This window comes from Cygnus olor, chromosome 2, assembly GCF_009769625.2.
Source record: "Cygnus olor isolate bCygOlo1 chromosome 2, bCygOlo1.pri.v2, whole genome shotgun sequence".
In the NCBI taxonomy this organism is placed as follows: Eukaryota; Metazoa; Chordata; class Aves; order Anseriformes; family Anatidae; genus Cygnus; species Cygnus olor.
In genome coordinates, this window is record NC_049170.1 from 146,512,312 (window position 1) to 146,533,949 (window position 21,638).

General features: G+C 47.0%; 1 protein-coding gene across 1 annotated transcript in view; it reads right to left on the reverse strand.

Moving 5' to 3' along the window:
• Positions 1 to 21,638, reverse strand: part of EXT1 (exostosin glycosyltransferase 1) — a 170,105-nt gene that overhangs the window by 22,371 nt on the left and 126,096 nt on the right. Inside the window, exon 2 of the mRNA XM_040546935.1 lies at positions 2,625 to 2,718. Coding sequence (XP_040402869.1) covers positions 2,625 to 2,718 — 94 coding nt within the window. The remainder of the gene's footprint in view (positions 1 to 2,624; positions 2,719 to 21,638) is intronic.

The window sequence follows — 21,638 nt, forward strand, 5'->3', positions numbered from 1 at the left end:
AAGGCAATATGGCAAAGAAGCTCGAGCCCACAGCCAAAATGTTTACCGTTTTCCATTTGGGGCTTATTCAGATTCAGCAAAAGGTGGGGTTTGCGTGGAGAGCGGCATTTGAAATCCGCTGCTTATGCTGACGGATGAGGACAGAGCTGTTAGAATTCTGTAAATATAACCCTAGAGAATTTAATACAAAATGATTGCCTTCTTCGCTGCTTTGTGAACCATTCAGCAGGGAGCTAGCTCCCTCAATTTTTATAATATGTTGTAAGACAACCCTACAGAAAATATATATCAAATTTAATTCCAGAGCACTTCTTCCACCAAGGAGGAGTGAATTCCCCGTCCTGTTTGATATCAGCTCTCTGAACAGAAGCAACTGCACAAACGCAACCCATCCGTCATCACCTGTCTACAAAAATAATAATTGCTTTCTGTCTTAAAACAAACAAAACGCATGTAAGTTTAGTATCTATTTCTCACCAGTACGGTTTGTCTAAATTATTTTATCTTTTACGAGTCGTGCAAGTTCCTTTGCACTGAGAGCAAGTTTGCGAATGTTCAGTAAATAGTGCAGTATTTCCATAAATAAACGATTGCCACTGCATTCTGGTCGGCTGGATGACGGTCTAAGATCCCAGCCAAAAGCCTGTTGAAGTGATGAAAGAACCTATTACCAGAGGATCGGCATCAGCTCGTGCTCCGGTTCTTTTTCTTTTGGATCAAGCCAAGCTTGCGTGCTCTGAATCTGGCCTAGACTGGGGTCTGCCCCCCTGTACCTCCTGAAAGGTAGCATGAAGGGGAACTTTCCGGACTGCTCTACCTTCCTTTGTAACATATATTACACAGAGGATCTTAGACTAGTCACGTCTCTGCATTATAGCAGTGCTTACGATGTGCAAAGAACTGTGATCGTCTGCAAGGAAATGACATTAGCGCATGAAAAAAGCCAAGCAGAAAACACTTAGCAATGTGTTTTCATGTTTAAAACATTCCACTAATGTGGATTATGTCTTTCAACGTGCCCTGCAGCCAGACAAAAATTGGGAATTCATCATAATCAGTGTATACTGCTGCTAGCCTGGTAGGAAAATCCTCAATGCCTGCATTTTATCATGGTCGACCTGGAGCCTCCAAGTTCCGTACAGTGAGGTATGCTCTTTGCTATCTGCTCCCGAGACGATTTATCTAACAGCAGCTACATGATTGGTGGCCTACTCAAGAAAAGAGCTGAGCAGTGCTTTTTGGAAGGATCTGAAGCCACTTGTCATCCCAAAGAAGCCGGTCCCACTTCTTCCTCTGAAGAGGCTGGGGAAGGAACAGCACTTCGCGGGCTATTTACCTTCTGCTAGGGAACTGACAGCTCAGAACTTGGATCTCCAGTAGATGTGGGGTTCAGTGGCTAAACCTAAGTGTCCAGTGCATTTGAGATGCTCTAGGATATCCAAGCCACCCATCCACAGCTGGCAGATGTGACAGAATAGGTTCTCCCATCACATGGGAGACCTGAACCCCTGGGGAAAAGCGTCAGAAAACCAGGAGGGTACCTCCAGGCTTCAAAAATGACATCATACACCTAAATTTGGGTACCCGATTCCTGCTCTGCATTACAGTAAACAAAGCCCTGTCCCAGGGCAGCTGGGACATTTTGTGGGTGATGAAGAAAAGTGTTGTGATGACATTCGGCTTTACTGCCAATGCTGGGACACCTCCCAAATGGCAAAACGGCATCCGAAGGCAGGGCCCTGTAAGGTGTCCTCATTTGCCTTCTAACCAACACCAAGAAGCTCCCCAGCCTCCCCCTCCCTCGGCTCTGGCTCCCATGTAAAAGAAATCCAGATGCAAGTCCCAGAGGGCAGCTGCAGCACCTCCCAAGATGCTCTGTACGGCTGACTGAAGATCCAGGACCCCGGGGACGAGCTGATGCTGGCAAAAAAAACAAGGTCACGCTGTCCGCAGCTGGCACAGGTCAGTGTCAGGCCTGGGACAGAAACCTGATCGCTGTGCTGCCGCGCCTGGCTGCCACTGGGACTCAAGAGCCCCGTTGTACTGCTCATGGCGGCCAACAGCAAAAAAAAAAAGGGAAACTATTAACCAAAATGCTTTTAAAAGGTGAATGGGATCTGGGTGCTGTCCCAGACACACTGCATGCTCCCTACATCCACCTTTATGTGATGCTTCCATCTGGGGTCTACAACCTCTGGGCCGCCTTTGGCATGTTCAGCGAGCAGCAATGCAGGAGAGACGATGCAGGTGCAGGTCTGTTTTGGCTAAGTGAAAAGGACGAGCTACTTCACTGCTCCAGGCCTTACTTGTGGAGGTCAGTGTCTCCCACGGGAAGTCTCACAGCGTGACAAAATAGTGCTCTAGGCTGGTCCATCCTCCCAGCCCCACCACATCCAGGGAAACCCTTTTCCTGGAGGTAACGCAATTCAACCTTCAGATGAGTGCAGTGCCCAGCCCCCCCTGGGAAGAAGCTGCCAATTGCTCCAGAAGTATGAATAGAGGCTTTCGCAAAGTGGATTACTGTCCATGAGGGAAATGAAACACATTTCTCTCCTCCCCACCTCCCTGCTATTGCATGCTGAATTGCAGCCAGCACAGGCAGTGCTTTAAGCTGCAGCTCTTACCTGCAAGGCTTCCAGAAACCTGAACGAGCCAAGCCTGCGGCCACGGGGAACCAGACAGAAAGTGGCATTGTGCAGCATTTCACGGTAATCATACCTAACAAGAACAGGGGAGAAAAGACAAAATTCAATTAGCGGCGAGTCCTAGAGTAACTGGGCATGAAAATGCAAACAGCTGTTGAGACACGTCTGGATAAAATCATCTCTGACCAGGACGGCTCTCCACCAGGTTAACCACCTCCCTGTGTGCGCACGTGTGTGTGCACGTGTGTGACCTTCGTGCTCGCTCCTCTTTGGTCACCCCAAGGAGTGGCCACCATGGGAGAGCACTGGGACAGCAGCAATGAAACCGAGAACGAAGGGAATAATTCCACCTTTGCAAAAATCAGCCATGTCTGTGTAAGTAGGTGTGCATGAATTCTAACAATAAACTTATATTAACTGCTTTTATACCCAAAGCATCGTCACCGCACCCCTGTGAATCTGATTTCTACTCAGATTTAGTCCGAGTCACGCATAACTGTGTTCATTTCCGCGTAAGGGGTTTGTACAAAGCAAAAAATATTCAAACTCTGCCACACAAATCTTCCCTTATCAACCAGGCACTGACAAAGGGAAGGGGGCCACAGTGACTCTCTAGGTGGTTATTCTCAAGTGTGGTGAGAGAAGAAGGAGGGATAAACTGCTTTGGCAGCCAAATTTTGGCAATTAACCACATAGCTGCAATGACCCCTGCTCCTCTGAATTACATCTTTAAGATACTTCTGTTTATTCCCCCGATTCCGTCAATCACTACAAAACCATTTACCAAAAAACCCCATCAGATCCTAACGGTTTCCAGCCAGTTATTAGCTAATTGTACTTCTGGCAAACCTGTACAACTGCAAATGGCATTGACCTCACTGGAACGCTCAGCCTGAGACAAAAGGCTCAGGATTAAACACCCCTCCTTTCTGAAGGGTTTCCTGAACTCTGGAGACAGATATTGTTTTGACGCTAACTTGTGACACCGAAATTTCCTAACACTAAGGATCTAATTTAATCATAGCCTGCAGGCACTGCAAGTTTTTTGCATTTGTGTATATGGATATGGATATACATGTATGTATATGATTACACTTTTATATATAAAAAACTCCAGATCTATGTTTGTATTCTCACCCAGGCCAGACAGATGGGAGTAAGCCAATTTTCAATTATAAGCTCCGTCTTTAGGAAGAGACATCTTGCAAAGGCCCATTTGCTTAAACAAGCGTGTACAACTAATTTGCACAAGAAAAGGTCACTGTGAATGGATTAAGATTATCTCCACTGAGAGTAAAATAAAAACCCTCGCTGCATTAATTAAAACTACAAAACAGACTTCAAAGTACATTTTTTAAAATCGTATCCCAACTTTGGTTAAAACATATATATATATATCCCATGTGAGTGGCAGTAATTTCCTTTTCTCGGTGTGGGACATTGATCGGCACCTAAAGTCTCAGCTCAACATTCGGCAGTGACACAGCACATGGGGGAAAACATTAAGAAACTGGAAAGCCAAAAAAAAACCCTTGCCATTTTTAAGCATTCATTTTCGCATAGTAGGTCTGAGACTCATTGCTTTTACTGTATATTGTATGACAGAAAATCTTAATAAATACCAAAAATAGAATACCCCGTAGGGCTAAAATACACCAGTCATAACTCCTATATAACTCCTGTGACTAGTGTATTCTAATGATAGCTATCAATAGCTAGCTAAAAATGAAAAATCCTGTTAATACCCTGGAATGCAACAATATCCACAAAACGTCAATGGCAGAATCAGAGCACAAAGGAAAAGCAGAGGCCGAGGCCAGTGGAAGTGAGACTTCCATATGTCAGCGAGGTTTTATATCGGGCCCTCTTTCTTTCATATCTGATTTGCTGGTATGAATATAGATTTTCGAAAGAAAATAAAAGGATTTTGTAGACTATTTCCCAGCCGAAACCCAGTTAGGATCTTGCTCCTGTTTGTGCCTTTTAAAGCTGAACCTGTGATTTATTGCTTAGCTCTGGAATAGCATGGTTCATGGTCATCAAGTAATTTATCTACATCATGCATACAGGGAGAGAGAGCCTCATCCTAACCTTGATGTATGGGCACAAACTTTCCACTCACTTCAGGGGGAACCCGCAAATGTAACACGAGCAGACCCAGAGTAAAGCAAAATCCATCAAGAGACGCTGCAGTTCATGAATTGTTCCGACATTCTTCTCAGGGACAAATTTCTCTGCAATTTCAACCTAAATCTTTTAAGGTGACTCAACACCATCTCTGAGCGCAGTGCGAAACGACTGGTTTCCAGTTTAATTCCCCTCAGCTAACACCCTGGGATGAGGCACCTATTGCTTTGAAACCCTTAAATACAACACACCAATTTTACTACTACTAGTTTGTGGGCAGCACACAAAGCCTGGGGGTACACTGACGTAACTGAAAGAGAGAAGATATTCCCAGGTGTTTAAATATGGGCTTGGAGAAGACATTAGCTACAAAAGCATCACGCGGCGAAGGAGCCTACAGGCCATGAGGTGGACGTGCAGCTTCAGGGCCACCCCAAGGCAGATCTAGAGGCGTTGGCACAAGAGGCCCACAGAAATAAAACCAGCAACAGCACAAAGTATAAAAGAAGGTGTATGGAATGGGGCCAACGGGTGTTACATGCGGGGGCCAACATGTGCTACGGGATGTCGTGAGGCACCAAGGGCCCGGGGCACCGCTGCCCTTCGCCAGGTGCTCAGCCTCTGCCATGGCCCCACAGCATCGCCCCACGTCCAAGGGGCAAAGCTTTGGCTGCCCGGGGAGCTGAGTGCTGCCTTGAAACCAAAAGAGCCCCTCGATTCCAGAGTCCTTCCAGGAGGAGCTACAAATGCAACACAGGGTTTGAGCTTTGTCAGGGAGGGAAAATACGATCAGCAGGGAAAAAATACCGTATTTTTTGCACACAGGAATCGCCTCACAGCATCTCTGCACTTCCCTTAAATTTGATTTTAAGTGAAGCCAGAAAAATAATCCCTGTGGCTAAAGTTAGGTATCCAAGTTCAGTCTCTGCTGGACTCGAAACTTCCCCTTCACCTGCAGGGGACAGAAATCAGGGCGGGCCCAGGCACCCACAACAACCGCTGCAGCGGGGAACTCTTCCCTTCAGTGCTGACCTGGTACCTGTGGTAAATGCCAGCATTGCTTCCATCATGGGCTTGACTTCCCCCTGATCTTCACCGATTGATCTCAGCGAGACCTCTGGGAGGCAAACCCAGATGTGAGGGAGGGTTTTTGGGGCCCACCTGCACCTGAGAAACAGAAGCAGCCGCCATCTCCCACAAACCAGCACACCCTCGTTTCTATTGCTTTATCCTGGTGCTTCCCTTAAGGTAGGTTAATTCCCTGGAGCATTTATTGCAGGAAAAGCTTTGAGAGGAGTCTGCTGCTTTGCTTGGAGGCTATTTATTTCCAAAAGCTCCTGGTTTCTTCGCTTGAAGACGGCATTGGAAGGGGGGCACGCGCTTACTGCTCTTGCTCCAGCACTCCTGCCTGCTGCACGTCCACACCGAGGTAATGTTTTGCTGCCAATTTTAGGGACAGCTCGGACTGGGCCTCAGCTGCATCATTCACACATGTCAAAATCCAAAATGCATATGCCTTCAAAGTGACAGTTGGGGTTTTAAAACTAAAATAGCTACTAAAATAGAACTAAAATAGAATTAACCCAAAGCTCGCATCCCTCTGTAAGGATCAGCAGTATGTTTTATTAACTTTCAGGTTTCCTTCCACGATGATTAAGTGCACCGCGTTCTCAGCTAATACTTTTTTTAGGCAGCATAAACAAATAGCTCTATTTGTAATCAATTCTAATGTATTCACACTTTAATTGAAATATCCCCTCCCTGCTACCACCCATAGCTGGGAAAACACGGACGGCCCCATCTATCACAAAGGTGTAAACACCAAAACGCTGCGCAGGCAATTACCAGGAGGAGAAATGTCGCTCAGCAAAGGGCTCTTACAATTTTAATTTCTTGACCCAACGCGTTGTTTCTCCTGCTTCTCCCCCAGTTTTTTTATTTTTCTGGGGTGCCGACCTCATCCGTCAGCCCGTGGATCAGGCGGCTGCTTGGGATTCCTGGCTCCCCGTTATCCCAAGGCAGGCAGGCGGCGGAGGCTCCGCAGTGACTCAGCCATGCCACGCATTCCTCCTCACAGCTAAAGCATTTCCCCATGTCACTACACCTCTATAAACGACCCTGGGAAACGTCTGCACTACCAATTTTAATATAAACTGTGTTGTTTATAAAAGCAACAATCGGCATTGTCCAAAAAGAGGTCTGAAAAGATGGCAGGCTGTTTAAACCAGCACATACGTCCAGCTGCTCAGATGTAATGATTATCACCATACTTCATCACAAAGCAGTGTACATATTTTCCTACATAATCCTCTCATCACTGGTACGGGACATCATCACCAGCTCCAGTTCACAGATGGCCAACCTGAGATACAGATGACTGCTGGGCAGACCCTGGGAATGCCACCACCAGCGTCCTCGCCTGCCTCCCTCCTCTCCGGTGACACAGCGCACGCCGAAAGCCGGCCATACGGTGCCTCAGTCAGAATTCAGATGGAGGAGAACACATGAGCAGAAACCAAACTGAATGCGATGGCCTCAACCCAGCAGTATATATTTTAACAGCGCCACACATAATCCATCTTTTGGAAGATGCTGGAGCTCATCTTGGCAGGGAGTATCAGCACATACCGCTGTAGATGTCAGATGGGACTAGAGCTGTTTTTTCCTTCACGAGCCAAGAATTGCTATGGCACTTTACCAAGTATGTCCAGGGCTCCCTCCCCGAGTCTGCAAGCCCATGGACACACGCTGCACCTTCCAAAAGTAGCTGGATCAGCTCAAGTGCTACAGCAAAGACAGATATTAAACACCTATAACGCGAGGCTAAATGGCAGAGCATTCCCTAGTTTTCCAGTATATTAAGTTTCAGCTATTAAGCAATTGGCCAGTTTTCTGTGGGTGATTCTTAATGCAGATGGCTGTGAACTATGGGCTGGAGAGGCTGTAAAGAAACCCACTCTGTCACACAGCGTGTCTCGTTGCTTGGTTTCCATTAAGGTATGCCGGCTTTTAAATAAACTGTCAAGTAAAACTTGGCATTGGAAACACCAAGTGAGTAACTGTCTTTGTAGAAAACCTGACAGCTCAGCTGTGTGTCAGATAGATAGCTGCCTAAGTCACAGCTCGAAAGGCTAACGCATCCTGCTTGGAAGGGTGCTGTCCCCACGAACTGCTTGCTTTGGGATTTACGGCCACGCAATGCTTTCGGGTGATCTTACTGCTGGTTAGCAGGCTACTGGCTGACAGTTCATTTCCCTCTCCACAAGTGCTGGTTCTGGAATTAGGAAGTTTGGAGGTGCAAAAACATAATTGGAAAACTTTTTTTTTCCCCTGCTTAAAGGGCTAATTGATTTCACAGGTGTTTAATTATCATTTGCTGTGAGATAATACCTTGTAGTGCGATAAAAAATGGATTTAATTTTCGAGTGCTTGCAAAACCATTGCCAAAGCCAAGTTAGAGCTAAAGCTAGATAATTATTCTATAAATCAAACACACTGCCTCCTTTCTTTGAAATTTTTAATACTTGGCTATAATGATATCTGACGACCTTGAAACTAACATAAAAAGGATTTTCTTGCCAAGTGCTGACAGGCAGCCATTGGAGTATTTCTTTCAGCCTGGTTCATTACCGGAGATGCAGCCAGCCATGCTGCCCCGGCTGCAGGAGGGATGCTACGGTCTGAATGCGGTGGTAGCGTGCACGAACAGCGCTCTCGGCACACAGGTAACACATGGGTGCAATTATGAGAATGGGCTGGGACTGAAAATGCTGCAAAATTCATGAAAGTGCTGCAAAATGCTGCTAGGGCCAGCAACGGACACGAAACTTTGCAAACGTTCAGCAGCTCACGTCAAGGTACAAATGTTTCCTCCTTTCTGTGCAAGGAACCGTGCCAGCACCTCCTTTTAGTTCAGAGGGCCGGATTAACAAAGAAGAACAGGCAAGTACAGTTTTTGGTTTAATGTGCTGACAAAGGAGCTTTGTTACAGTTAGGATGGACAGTAGCCATTGAAATCTAAATGATCTTTAAAGTCTTCAGTGGCATCACAGTTGTACTCAGTTCACTTCCACGTTATGCACAGAAACATTAGGATCCGCAAGGCGTTGAAGTCAATGCACATTCTAACAAATACAAAACGCTTTAACGATTTTTCAGCATGAGACACTTTGTCTAAATATACACGCAGAAGGCACTGTATATTTATAAGACTCATGCAAAGCACGCACGAGGCTCGGACTGCCAAATGCTGGCCAACAGGCTCGTATAGCGCGGGAGCCACGCAACCTAGGACGAGTAGGATTAAGCAGGAGCAAATATTTTCTCACCAGCATAACTTGATGTTTAAGGATAACTGCTTATTTAACAAATGTACCCAAATGAGTCTGGTGGGAGGTGTCCCTGCCCATGGCAGGGGGTTGGAACTGGGTGTTCTTTAAGGTCCCTTCCAACCCAAACCATTCTGTGATTCAAAGCTGCTGGACAAGGTGAAGACCAACCTTTCCTTCAACCACAGACTACGCCAACACTTTGCATCACTACGGTGCCTCCACCTTGCTATTTTTCCAGAGATCACAGAGCACTTTTTGAATATTTTAATGTAAAGCACCTCGGCACGTCGGTGGGAGAACAAAGCGGCATTTCCATCTCACTGATGGGGAAGCTGGCACGGGGCCGTGGCGCAGCAGGCCACGCACACCGTGGGGAGAACTCCAGCATCTCCTAACCCTGAACCTTGGCTCCAGCTGCTGAGCCATCTTCCCCAGTATTTGCATCGAGAAACACGGAATTAAGTTGAAAGTAATATCCAACTCCCGACAGTGTGCTTTGGCATTTTGACAGAGAGCTCATTTTTAAAATTGGGGATATTATATTCTCTCTTTTGCGGAGTGAATTCGTTAGGCTTCAGCCTTCTCCTAGCAGTGAAGCAGCATCAAACACTTGGCCTAGATCGCCCCAGCTGGCCCAATATCTGACCTCAAATGCTCTAATAGTCCAGCTGCGAACATCTTTGAGGTAATTTCCCACTGCAAAATCAGTTTTCTTATTGATTTCTTCTCTAACTTAAAAAAAAAAAAAGGAAAGAAAGAAAAAAAAAAAGCCTACTACTGGAATTGCAGTTATTAAAGCATCAGTTTGGATTAAAGACCCAAACAAAGAAAAATCCATACTGCATTTTCTGAACAAAAGAACAAATCTTAGCTCATCTGCCTCCCAGCCTCATTTTGAGATTACAGGACATACCTGAGAGCCTCCAAGTGCGGAGAAAAGAAAGGCGCTTTGTGAGACCTCTCACCTGCCAACACCTGCAGGCTCTGAAGCCAATGATTCCCTGCTGTCTACCAAAAGAAAAGGCTTCCAAATCTTTCTCAATTATTCTTAAATAGCTCTTTATTGAAAAGTTGAGGTAAAAAAATGCTAAAGAGGATCAGTTTTCTAGAGTTTCATCCTTCGGTATCTGGGGTTACTGAGTGTTTTAACTAGCCTATAAATGGCTGATCATACCAAAAAGGCCTGCACGTGAAAACAAGGATCAAACCAGGGCTCTGCCCCCAGTTATCCCGCAGATCAGTAACTGGGCCCACCAGAGCCTCCCGCCATGAAGGGCGCCATCCTCTCCATTCAGCTCCTGCAGGATTTGGACAGGACCAGCGGGACAGCAGAGAAAGTGCAAAGCACTGAGGTCTGAATTAGAAGGGGCGATTGTTTCTATTCTTGCTCTGAATGTTTGGCTGAGCTCTTTGCCGAACGTTTTAAACTACTCCTTATGAGGCTTATCATTTTCTATTCAGCTCCACAGATTTTCCCATTACGGCTATCGAGCTCCTAAGTGGCTTGTTGGCATCTTTAAAAGTTATAGTCCTCTAGCTGCAGCGTCTAAAAATGGAAAGCAGAGATGATGTGCAATACCAGCTCTAATTATGCGGGAGTTCGTTTCTATGAATGACTAGATCTGTTTCCAAAAAAAAAAGAGGGACTTCATACAGGAACTGCTGGCACAGCCCCACGTCGTCTAGGCACGCTGACCCAAAATGTGACCATGCTTGGAGGAAAAATTAGTTCAGCAAATCCATGGAACAACTTTGAATGACATAGAGAAGTGATTTATTTTTACTCGTAAGAAGTCAGCTGCAGCTTAGTCCCTATGAGTGGCAACACCACAACAGATCCAGATATGTCAATATTTAGGTTGTTTCTTAGTTCTCACGTTTGCCTTTATCTCAGGATCTCGAAGTATTTTATTTCTTTTTTTTTTATAAATGAGGTAAACGCACCTTAAAAATAGGACAAGGACACCAACTAGGAACAAAAAGAAAACCCTAATTCTGTGTGCTTTGATTCTTTAGCTCTGAACTCTAGGGTGAAACCTCAGCACTGCTACAGTCCAGGGGGGTTTCCAGTGATGGACAGCAGGCTCTGATCTTCTGAACTTAATGAAGAGCAACCTCGTCAACAAACCAGTGCAGGGGCGTGAAATACAGAAAGGCAGGAAAGTCAGCAAATGTATTTCCTATTGCAGTTAATGCTGACTATTAAAATCATTTTATTTTTCTAATAGAGACAGCAGGAGATAGCAGGAAGAAAAATATGAATGCACTGATAGCTGTTTTCCAGAGATGCCTCTCATTCCTGTCCTCGGTGTTGCTTACACAAAGCTAAATCAGGCCATCCTACGAACTGGGGCTGCGCTCCTCAGAGGAGCTGTGATGTGATCCGTCACTCAGCAGACCTGCTCCTCCTCTGTGCTCACTTATTGCTGCTGACTTAGTAAATCAAAAGGTAAGTTTCCTATTATTTGCTCTTCTCAGCAAAAAAGGCAGCTAGGGGAAGAGCAAAGTTCCTCTGCATCATCGAGTCCCCTTCGGAGCAGGACTCTTCCCTCCCTCCCGAGCCAGAGCAAAATGCGAGCTGCATGCAACTCGGTGTATGCTTGGAACTGCAGCTGGCTTTCCTCAGGCTGTTTTGACCTTTTGTTGGGCTGTTTATGCAGCCCCAGTGGTCTTCAGTTGACATTACACCGCATCTGGGGAGTTACATTCAGCCAACGTGGCTGGGGAGGGTGGCACGCACATCCCTCATGGTGGCACACGGGACTTCTGGGTCTCAGCTTGGGAATGCAAAACCGTTGTCTAAAACTCCCACAGGCACCTGCGCGCACACTTACATGTACATACTTTTGCACTATTTACAGAGGCTTCCATCTGGAAACCAGCACATGCATCCCCTTCTCTCACCTCACCCTGCCTTGACACAACATCCTTACCTATTACTTCTGCAAAATGACTGTTTTCAAAACTCAGGGCCCATTTTCAGGGCAAAGTTAGAGGAATAACCAAACCCCCAAAACTGAAAATCTCACCTTGAAGGAGAGCTCTTCCTGAGCATGTGAAGTGAGTCTTTTGAAAATCAGTCTGCAAAAGCAGGTGCCAAACACTGCGTAAACCAGATGATGGCCCGATTCTGAGCGCTGCTTTCCATTTCAACTGTAGAGTCCCAGGAAAAGCACATACCTGCTTGACTGCTCACATCTGCATCTCTAGTGCCTCAGTGCCGTGTCAGGCATCTGAGCTATGTCCAGATCCAGATCCAGATCCAGATTCTCACCCTATTGATGCCCGTGCCCAGCGCTCACCACTGCACCGATCATCTGCTTGTTTTTTTTAGCATTCCTGGCCCGCTGGGCAGTGTGTGCCTGAATGTGCTACGTCTCTTTGTGAGCTAATACATTATTTACACAAACTATTCAGGCATAGCTGCAAGGATATGAAACATTTATCAACAAAAGGACCAGTTTGTCATTTTAAACTAATTACGCTTCTTTAAAGAAAGCAAGAAATTCAGCTGTCCCGGAATTATTTATTAGATTGAGCAGACATGAAAGCTCTCTCTTTCGAAGGGAGGAGTCTCCACCCCAAAAAAAAGCTTTCAGCAAAGCACTGGATATGGCCAGACATCTCCTCCAGCCTTGCTGGGTTGCATGTGGGGCAAGCCTGCACTGCCTGGCTGAGAGCCCTTAGCTATCTATACGCCCCCTGCGATGTGCTGCCTCTTTATACCTCCTCCAGCACATCAGTCGCGAGGACTAATGGAAACAGAAAGGCATCGGCATGCAAGTGCACAAGTCCGAGAGAGACCTGTGCTCTGGCGCGTTTTGCAGCTTGCCAAGGAAAACACGATAGCCCAGACAAAAGGGTTTAGGACGGGATGCCAGCAGTGATCAGATTAGTCAAAGGAACAACATCTCTTCGGCCAAGTGCTAACAGCTAACAGATGGAGGGGAAGACTCGCCCTGGTGCTGTTGACTGTAGCAGTGGCTGTACGATGACATGGCACAACGTGCAACTGCTTTTTTATACAGGTGTGTTAATTTTGATACGAATTTAAAAATCTGTAATATAAACCAATTTCCTGTTTTCTTTTTTTTGAACCTTCCAGTGATAAGCATGGAGCAGGTACACAGATATCCATAAAGGAGGCTTTTATATAGGGTAACGTCAGCTTCCTACCTCTTGTAAGCAGCAGCTGCAGCACCCTGTGCTGGCTGGTGAACAGGCTGCCAATTCCCTGCTGAGCCAGGGCGCTGCGTGCCATGCCCCCCAAGGGGGTACAAACGAGCCCACGAGCTCTCTCTGCAAACTTCCTGGCAGATGTTATCCCCCAGCTCCCTCTCGCAGACTCCAGATGGTTTTTGGTACAGGCACCTTCCTCCAGCAGCGCCTCATGTACTGCGTTGGGCTCGTCAGCAATTCCTGCCGACATCGGAGGCTGAAGAGATGCCGACCCGGAGCAGGAGTTTTTGAGCATCCTCATGCAGCACAGACGTCTTTTACATACAGTTTAAGGGACTATAAAACAGTAAACCAAAATCCTCTCTAGTGCCCGGTGTCTGAAACAGGACTTTTCAGTTTAGAAAGCAGCAATTCTGAAAAGGATTATGGGGTCGCCGCGGACAAGCAGCTCGAGGCTGTAACACAGGAGTGAATGAAGCCTTACATGCATCAAGCACCGAGTACAAACAAGGAAGAAATTTTCCCTGTGTACCCAGAGTCGGTGAGACAGACACCAGAAAACATTCAATGCTAATATCCCTGCATTTTAAAGGATGCTGACTAATTGAAGACAGAGAACAGGGACAGAAAATTCATTTAAGGGACTGCAGTAAATGCCTTACAGTGAGAGCCTTAAGGGCCTCTGCTCATTCAGCGTATCTGAGAGAAGAGTAAGAAGCAGCTTGATTACAGCACCAAGTGTCTCTACAGGGAGAGAAAGAAGAGGAGCTGAGAGTTCTTCAACCCGCCGAGAAAGGGCACAACACCAATCAAAAGGTGGAAGTTAACCACGAAACAAATATCAATAGAAATCTGTCCCAACGTCCCAGCACTGAAGGCCTTTCAAGCATTGAAGCAAGCTGCCAGGAGACACGGTGCCTTCCCCATGAGGAGAGCTCCTCAGGTGAGGAGGGAGTGCTTTCCTGGAGGACATGCCACAACTCTACCCAATCTGCTGGGTTCTGCACAGAGGTAAACTGGGTGACCCAGAATGGGCTGCGAAGTGAGGAGATCAGACGAAGTAATCTCATGGTCCATCTGGCCTTCTGTTTTCTCTAAAAGCTTCTAATATCTCTTGCCTTCTGACTGTCCAAGCACAGAACTGCTACCTCCAATATTTTAGCACGCAAGCTTCATCAAATTAGATTATTGCTGAAATGTGTGGGGACATTAAAAGGGACAGCAGCTTCTGATAAGCAACTCCTACACAGCACTGCTTAGATCGCTCTACTACAAATTAGCAGACCAGATTCATTAACAAAAAACCTTCAGGATTTTTGCTCCTTCAGACGAATGCATTCAACTTACTCAAGAACAATTCCTCTGGTGAACGGGACAGTCTAAAAAGTATCTATTACTGTACAGAGAGCAGTGTTATGTGTCTGTAGAACTCTGTTGGCACCATTCCTATAAAACTCCTCACAGGACTCTTCCACAAGGACGATCAGAGCACCGAATGTAAAGGTTCACACTTTGACAATCCTTTTGGTAAAATTAATTGTGGCACCCATACGTTTGCAGGGAAGGAGGAGAAAAAAAGCAAACAACAGTCGATGGCTAGGTGGAAGTTTTAAAGTGCTCTTTTTTAATGGATTACTGAAACCCTCCGGAGCTCATCTGCAGATACTGGAAACAAGAATGGATAAAAGTGGAAGCCCGGGGATTAGCAAAGTCATTACGACAATCACATTTTCCTTATGCGGAATATTTTGCTTTCTCCTGCCTGCATCTTTCAAAGGTTTATGATCTCTGTCTAGTAACGCAGCCAGTTTTTCCACTGAAACGTACCAAGTCCTCTGTAATTTACTTGGGAACATTGGCGTTTATTATCCTTTGCAGCGAGCAGGTTCTGTTTAGAACTATTTTCTCATCGCACATTAATGCCCTGGCACGGGAGATTTGTTGGAGAAGAGAAAGGACGAGAAAGAAAAACAAAGGCAGATCCCAGCCCGGATTCAGCTGCCCAGCGCTGGTGGGGAGGGAGGCCTGCGCTCCGCAGCCAGGCGTCTCAGGGCCATTTTCTCCTGCTGTGCCCTGCTCTCGCTGGGCTGAGGGACCCTGGCTGTGACAGAAAGCTGGCTGGGGAGCAGGTGGGTGGCTTGTACCAGGCCCAGGCCGTGGTTCAGCCCGGCACCCCTTGTGTTTCAGCCCGACACCCCTCACAGTTCAGCCCAGCACCCCTTGCCTCCCGCTCCCTGCCATCATGGCGTGGTTCCGCAGCGGCCTTCTCCGCCGCATGTCCACGGGCAGCCAAAGTGCTGCCTCAGCGGATTCCCCGAGGAAGTGATGAGAGAGCTCGGAAGGAATTTGGGAAAAAATTAAGCCTTTAAAGTGACACATGACCTTACTGTCTGTCCCAGCGCTGCCACAGACTGTCAAGAGCCTCAGCAAACACTGCTTGAATGAGATCTGACAAAAGCCCCACAGAGGAGCTGTGGCAGATAAGCGATGACGTTAACCCTTTCTTCCGTGAATTTTATCATGGATAGTGTTTGCGAGTTTCTTTTCAACCCCCAGACTCCCAACAAACATACAAGCTCATCCTGCCCCAGGAGACCAGCACGCCGAACCACTGCACTCGCAGACAAATGCTGCAGGGAAATGTCTGTGCGCATCCTCTGCGGCTGTTTGCATTTATCAAATTTGTATTTAGGAGGAGCATTTCCTCTGCCTGGGGCCTCGATGCCCCTCCACGCCTGCCCACGGGCGCAGGGCAGGGCAGCCCGGGCTGAAGGAGGATGCGCCGCTGCCGTGCTGCTTCCCCAGCTGTACAAAGCAGGTCCTGCTGAAAGCTGGCACCTGCCTCATCCAATTTAACTTCCCAGCAGCGCAGAGCCCTGTAATCCCCTCTGGGGATAAGAAGGTAAGCGCCGAGGTCAGGACGGAGCGGGCTCAGGGGGCGGCCAGACGCTGCGTGGGAACAGGAGCCGCTGGGAGCTGCCCGCGAAGGCCAAGCCGGGCCTTTGGGTAAGCGGGATTGCAGGGCCAAGCACCAAGCAGGGACCTCGCCTCAGGCTGGCTGGCGTCCAGCAGTGGCCGGGTCCCTCCAGGTCCCCAAAGGACAGGACGGCAGCAGGCAGGCTCTTATCTCCACACTGCTGAGCCACGCTGGGCACTGCATCTAAGTCAGCGGGGTACGGTTTTCGCACCTCCCCGTTCGTTTGCAATAGCCCCGCTAAAATCCGCCTTCAGTCCCTGAAAGCACACAGCTGCTTGCAGCAGCGCCGGCCAGAGGACACGCGGTGCAGGTCCTGCAAGCGCCCGAAATCGAGCCGGCTGCGCGGCTTGGAAGACCTGGCTGTAGTTTTCACACACAGGCAGCAGCGAGGCCGTCACTTTGTTCCGGCTGCTGCTTCGAAAAACACACCAAGGTCAAACAAAGAATGCTACTCGGAGGCTCTTCCCAGCAGCATCGGGGTTTGGGTGCCGAACAGAGGTTACACCAGCAGGAAAAACGCTTCTGCCTCTGACGTCTGTATCGTGACCCCTAACAGCCAGTGCAAGGCGAGCTTTGTGCTTAGCCCGGGGATTGTTTGCAAAATGATCAATGACGCACGCAGATGGGCTCTTGCTTGCCTTGCTGCACACTGCAAATACTGCTTTGAACAATGAGATTTCGCTGAATGGTTCTGAACACGCCCAAACTGGAATCCCCAAGATAAAACTGCAAATGGGAAGTGACACGATCCCCAGATATTTTCCAAGAGGGACTGAGCGATCAGCCTGCTGATTTGGGCTTAGCTGGTGGGGATATCTTAGCAGGGGTGAAAAATAGATGCCAGGAACATCACCTACCCACTGCTGCTGCTCTGAAGATCAGCCCAGCTTGCAGCGAGCTGTTGCACCCCTGTAAGCCGAAAATCCATTCCCACTCAGCTTCTGGAGCAATCCTGGTTCTTACAGCTGAAATTCTCTCCATTTCCAAACAAGATCTAATCAGAGCTTGTTTCTGCAGGGGTCTAAGTTAATAACCAATACACAAGCGCTGCTTTCCCTTGCAGAATCCCTAATTCCTTTTACTAATTAGTAGCTGGCTATTACTGGGTGGTTGCTCCAAGTCCCCAAACCAAGCAAAACTGAATTCATGCCTCTCTGACAATGAGGTGAGGAAGGCCTGTGAGAGACAGGCAAGCGAGCTATTCCCCATGCGAGCCCTGCTCTGAGGTCAGGTGGATGATGGTGGCCAGATTCTGCTCCCAGTTACTCTGGTGTGAATCTCAGTGGAGTTGTTCTGGATTTACACCGACGTAGCTGAGAAAACAACCTGCCCTGTCCAGGCTTTCCTTCTTCGGTGACCACTCTTCTAAAATCTTGGGCTCCACCTCAGATGTGCTTCTCCTCAGGAGCCGCCTGCCTTCCCCAAGCCAGCTGGCATCTCCCTGCTGCTCGGCAAGTGCTCGGCTCAGAGGGTTTCCATACGGCTTCGCGGTCGCTTTCAGTTGCAAGAAAAAAGAAACTCAAGAGGCACATCACCTGTTCCGAGTGCGGCTAACAGGTCCGAGCGGCCCTGCCTGGGTCCCAGAAAAAAGGCCAGCAGCACCACGGAAATTAGAGTGTAATGTTCTGCATTTAAAGCTGCGGGTTTTTAATCTTTGGCACCAGCAAGAGGCTGTTTTTCACAAAACTGAGTGATAAAACCCTACAAGAAACACTCATCCCCAAACTATCTGTGTGGCTTTTGCACACATCTGTTTCTCTCCTGTCCTCAAGAGATGTCTAAAATCTAATTAACCAATTAATTTGCAAATATATTCTAATTTATTCAAGGCAGATTTTCTTAGTGTTAAATTATCTGACAGTGAACCATACGCTGCACACAGGAACAGGACTTCATTAAAATACCAAAGGTTACACAAATGGAATAAAAATTATATTTGTACTACAGTCAGCACATACTTATATCCCCTAATGAGAAAATGTGTTTGTATTTCCCTATTTCTAATTTGTTTTTGCATGTTTGGTGTAAACCTGTGGTTAATACATTCGCGATACCAAGCCACTACACCTAGAGCAGAAACATGAATATTCCAGGAGGTTTCCACGTCCGCTGAACTTGCGTCGGAATTTCAATACATAAATAAACCACAGTCAATGCTGGCAAATCTCAGCCCCAGTGATGCCCCGGTTCCTTCTCTAGAGAAAGGACAGGGTTACCATGTGGATTCGCCTCCCACAGCAGGTAGCTCTCTTTGCTGGGAAATCTCAAGTCATCCCTGACAGCACTCGTGCAAAACGCGTCTAAAGGAAGAAAAAAAAAAAAAAAAAAGAAGCTGACGTGTTGGTCTTGATTGCTGCATTGAAATGCTATTTTTTTCCCCCAACTCAATAGCTGTGTGCGTACAAAATACACCAGCTGGTTCCAATTCTGCTGGTTACTGGAGAGATTGTATCATTCACCATGGCATGGCATCAGTCACAGCTACACTCAACCTTCTTGCAAGCACTGGAGATGTGCCGTTGTACTTGGCAAAAAAGAGCCAACAACAATAAAAAACACACACAAAAAAACCTTCCCTAGCTACTAACTATCCAAGTATTTTATTATACCGCACTAGCACAAACAAAAATACTCTGTCTGAATACAATGGGCACGGAATTACCTCTTGAAGACATTAATACCAAACAGCTGTTTTCTTTGCTTGACGAGCAACTTAGCATTTTATTACAGTTTATTACTCTACAGTTGCACCGCAGTCAATTAGGACCAAGTTACTGTTCTTCCAGGCATACGTACACAAAAGTAGGGGACTGGTCCAACACCGAAAGATGCTCTAAGTCTGTAACACGTTAAAAAATAAGGCACTCCTCCCATATCACACAACAGGTCAGTGGCTGAGCTAGGACCAGCAGCCTGCGATCTCAACACTGCAAGCCCTCGGCTGCCAAGACACATCCAAGCCTGCCTTCATGCCACCAGGGCCACACGTTCCCACATTGCTCCAAAAATCACATCTTGCTGGTGGCAGCAGGCACAGGAGCTGCAGGAAGCCATTGGGCATGATGCTGAGCCCCAGGACAGGGACAGGGGCCATGGGGCCGTGCTGTCCCTGTCACCCAGGTGGGCACGGCACCTCCCGTGGGGTCTGCAAGCAGAGTGGGATGTTCTCAGCAGGGCACGGAGCGCCCAACGCGCTCTTCTTAATGGGAGGGAAGGAGCAGGAGCAGCCAGAGAGTTCAGGGGATGAATTAAGTCCAGTAAAGCTGGGGGAGAGCTGAAACCCCTGCCTCTTGGGGTATGCTATCAACTTCAAAATTACACTTTTCACGTTTTTCTCCACTTATTTTAGAAGGGGTTAGTGCCCAACTGGATGCAGCGAAGGGGCTTATACAAACCCAGTACAATGTTCAAAATTAGCCACCACCAGTCAGAAAAGGGACACCAGACTGTAGCTCAGCAGAAGCCTCCCTAGACGCATGCAACATTGAGAAGGGCAAGAAAAATATGAAAGGAGGGGGATAATCAAGGAGGGAAGGACCCCGGGAGCTCAGCAGTGGGATGTGAGTGGCGATGCTCGTGCAGCCTCAAAGGCTCCCAACAAGAGAGTTTGGTCAGGGTCCAAAGACAACTAACGAGAGTGATCAGAAACAGTTTCACAAAAAGAAAGAAAGAAAGTGTTGAAGTTCAGGGAGGAGACCAGAGCCAGTCAGATGGGGAATGCACAGTAGCAAGGCATACAAAAAAGGCAGACTTGGCGCTCCCGTTTGTTTTTGTTCATACAATAAGAACAGCCAATAAAACGAAGACGGATTTGAAGTGCTAAAAGTTTTTTAATTTTTCTTAAGCTGCAGCTTATAATTAAGCTGTGGAACTAATTGTCTCTAAATATAATTGAGGCCAGGAACTTCTGTGAGATCAGAGAAAGAATGAGCAACAGATACCAAGACTATCACAGCTATGTTGTATTCCACATACAGAGAGCGAGGGATGCACAACCCCTCCACCTCCAGGGTGCACCTTCCAAGACGGCCCTTGGGAGAGTGATTTTCCAGTCATTCCCTACGGACCTTTACATCAAAATAAATGTCACCTGGTCAGGGAACAGCCCCAGTCCCCAGTTATCCACGTTCGATACTGCTGCTTCCTATTTCCCTGGGTCTTCTTTTGGAGAGCAACCACAGGAGAAGAACACCAAAGGAAATGAAAAAAGCTTCTTGGAGGACTGTGGAGCAGATATAGGACCTGAAACTAGTTTTAATACATTTCCGGATCTATCTCCTTTCCAGCTGCACATGAAACATGCAGAAAGCAAATGCTCTGTTCTGATGTCAGAAGCACACGGGTGGCTTTGGCAGCTAGGTGAGCTGTTTGAGCTTCCTATCACAGCTCATTACGTCAGCAGAACCTGCCCACACGGTTCGACACGGCCGATTATTCCTCCGAAAAGCTTTTAAATTTAGTTATTTTTGCTCGTATCCAAAACAAAGAACTCAGCAGTGCCGCTGTTTATTTGCCTGCTGCACTGCTCACAGAGCTACCCCAAACCACTTAGGACTGAAAATGAAACTCTTGCGACTTCACAAATAAACCACAAAAATCTCCTCTGAAATGATCTCAAGTATTCCTAGCCTTTGACTCGAACCCCCGGTCTGTGGCCGAAGACCTCTGAACCCTTGAATAACAAGAGGAGATTGCTGTGTTTCTCCCCACTTGGAAGCTTTCTTGTCCTGTAAGTCGCACACGCTTCCATACTCGTCTAACATGTGCCACTTTAAAACTGTGCCATTGGACAACAGTTCAGTTATTAGTACACTGAAGCATCCACCATTGGCTCAAAGTGCAGGCTGGGGAACTTAAAAAAGGTTGATCAAAACTGGCTCCTGTTTTAGTGACAGCTTAAGCTATTAAAATATATTCAGCATCATCTGCCTTAATGTCAGCCACAGTAAATTACTGTCCTGATGCACATGATCCCAGAAGGAGAGCACAATTTCTTCTACATTTTTCATATAAAGCAGATGACACTTTCTACCTTGCTCGAGCAGGGTCTACCACTGATGATACATTTCATATGCATACTGTTTTCGGCTCGCCTCTGAAATGGCAGTATATGCTCTCAGATCTCCCTGACAAGCTTTAGCTTATTTAAGACTTGCTCAATATTTTCATTTTAGCTGTTGGGAGAGGAAAATAAGGTGGGGAGAAGTCTGAAATTGTCACAACACCAAAGGGCATTGCCTATAATAATGCAGCCATGATTTAAAGCTAAGTGACAGACTATAATTGAATTGTCTGGGGCTGCCTACGGTTTATTTACTGAATTCAAACATACTGCAGGGGGGTCAAAAGAGTGCAGGTCTTTACTTATTCAAGCGGGAG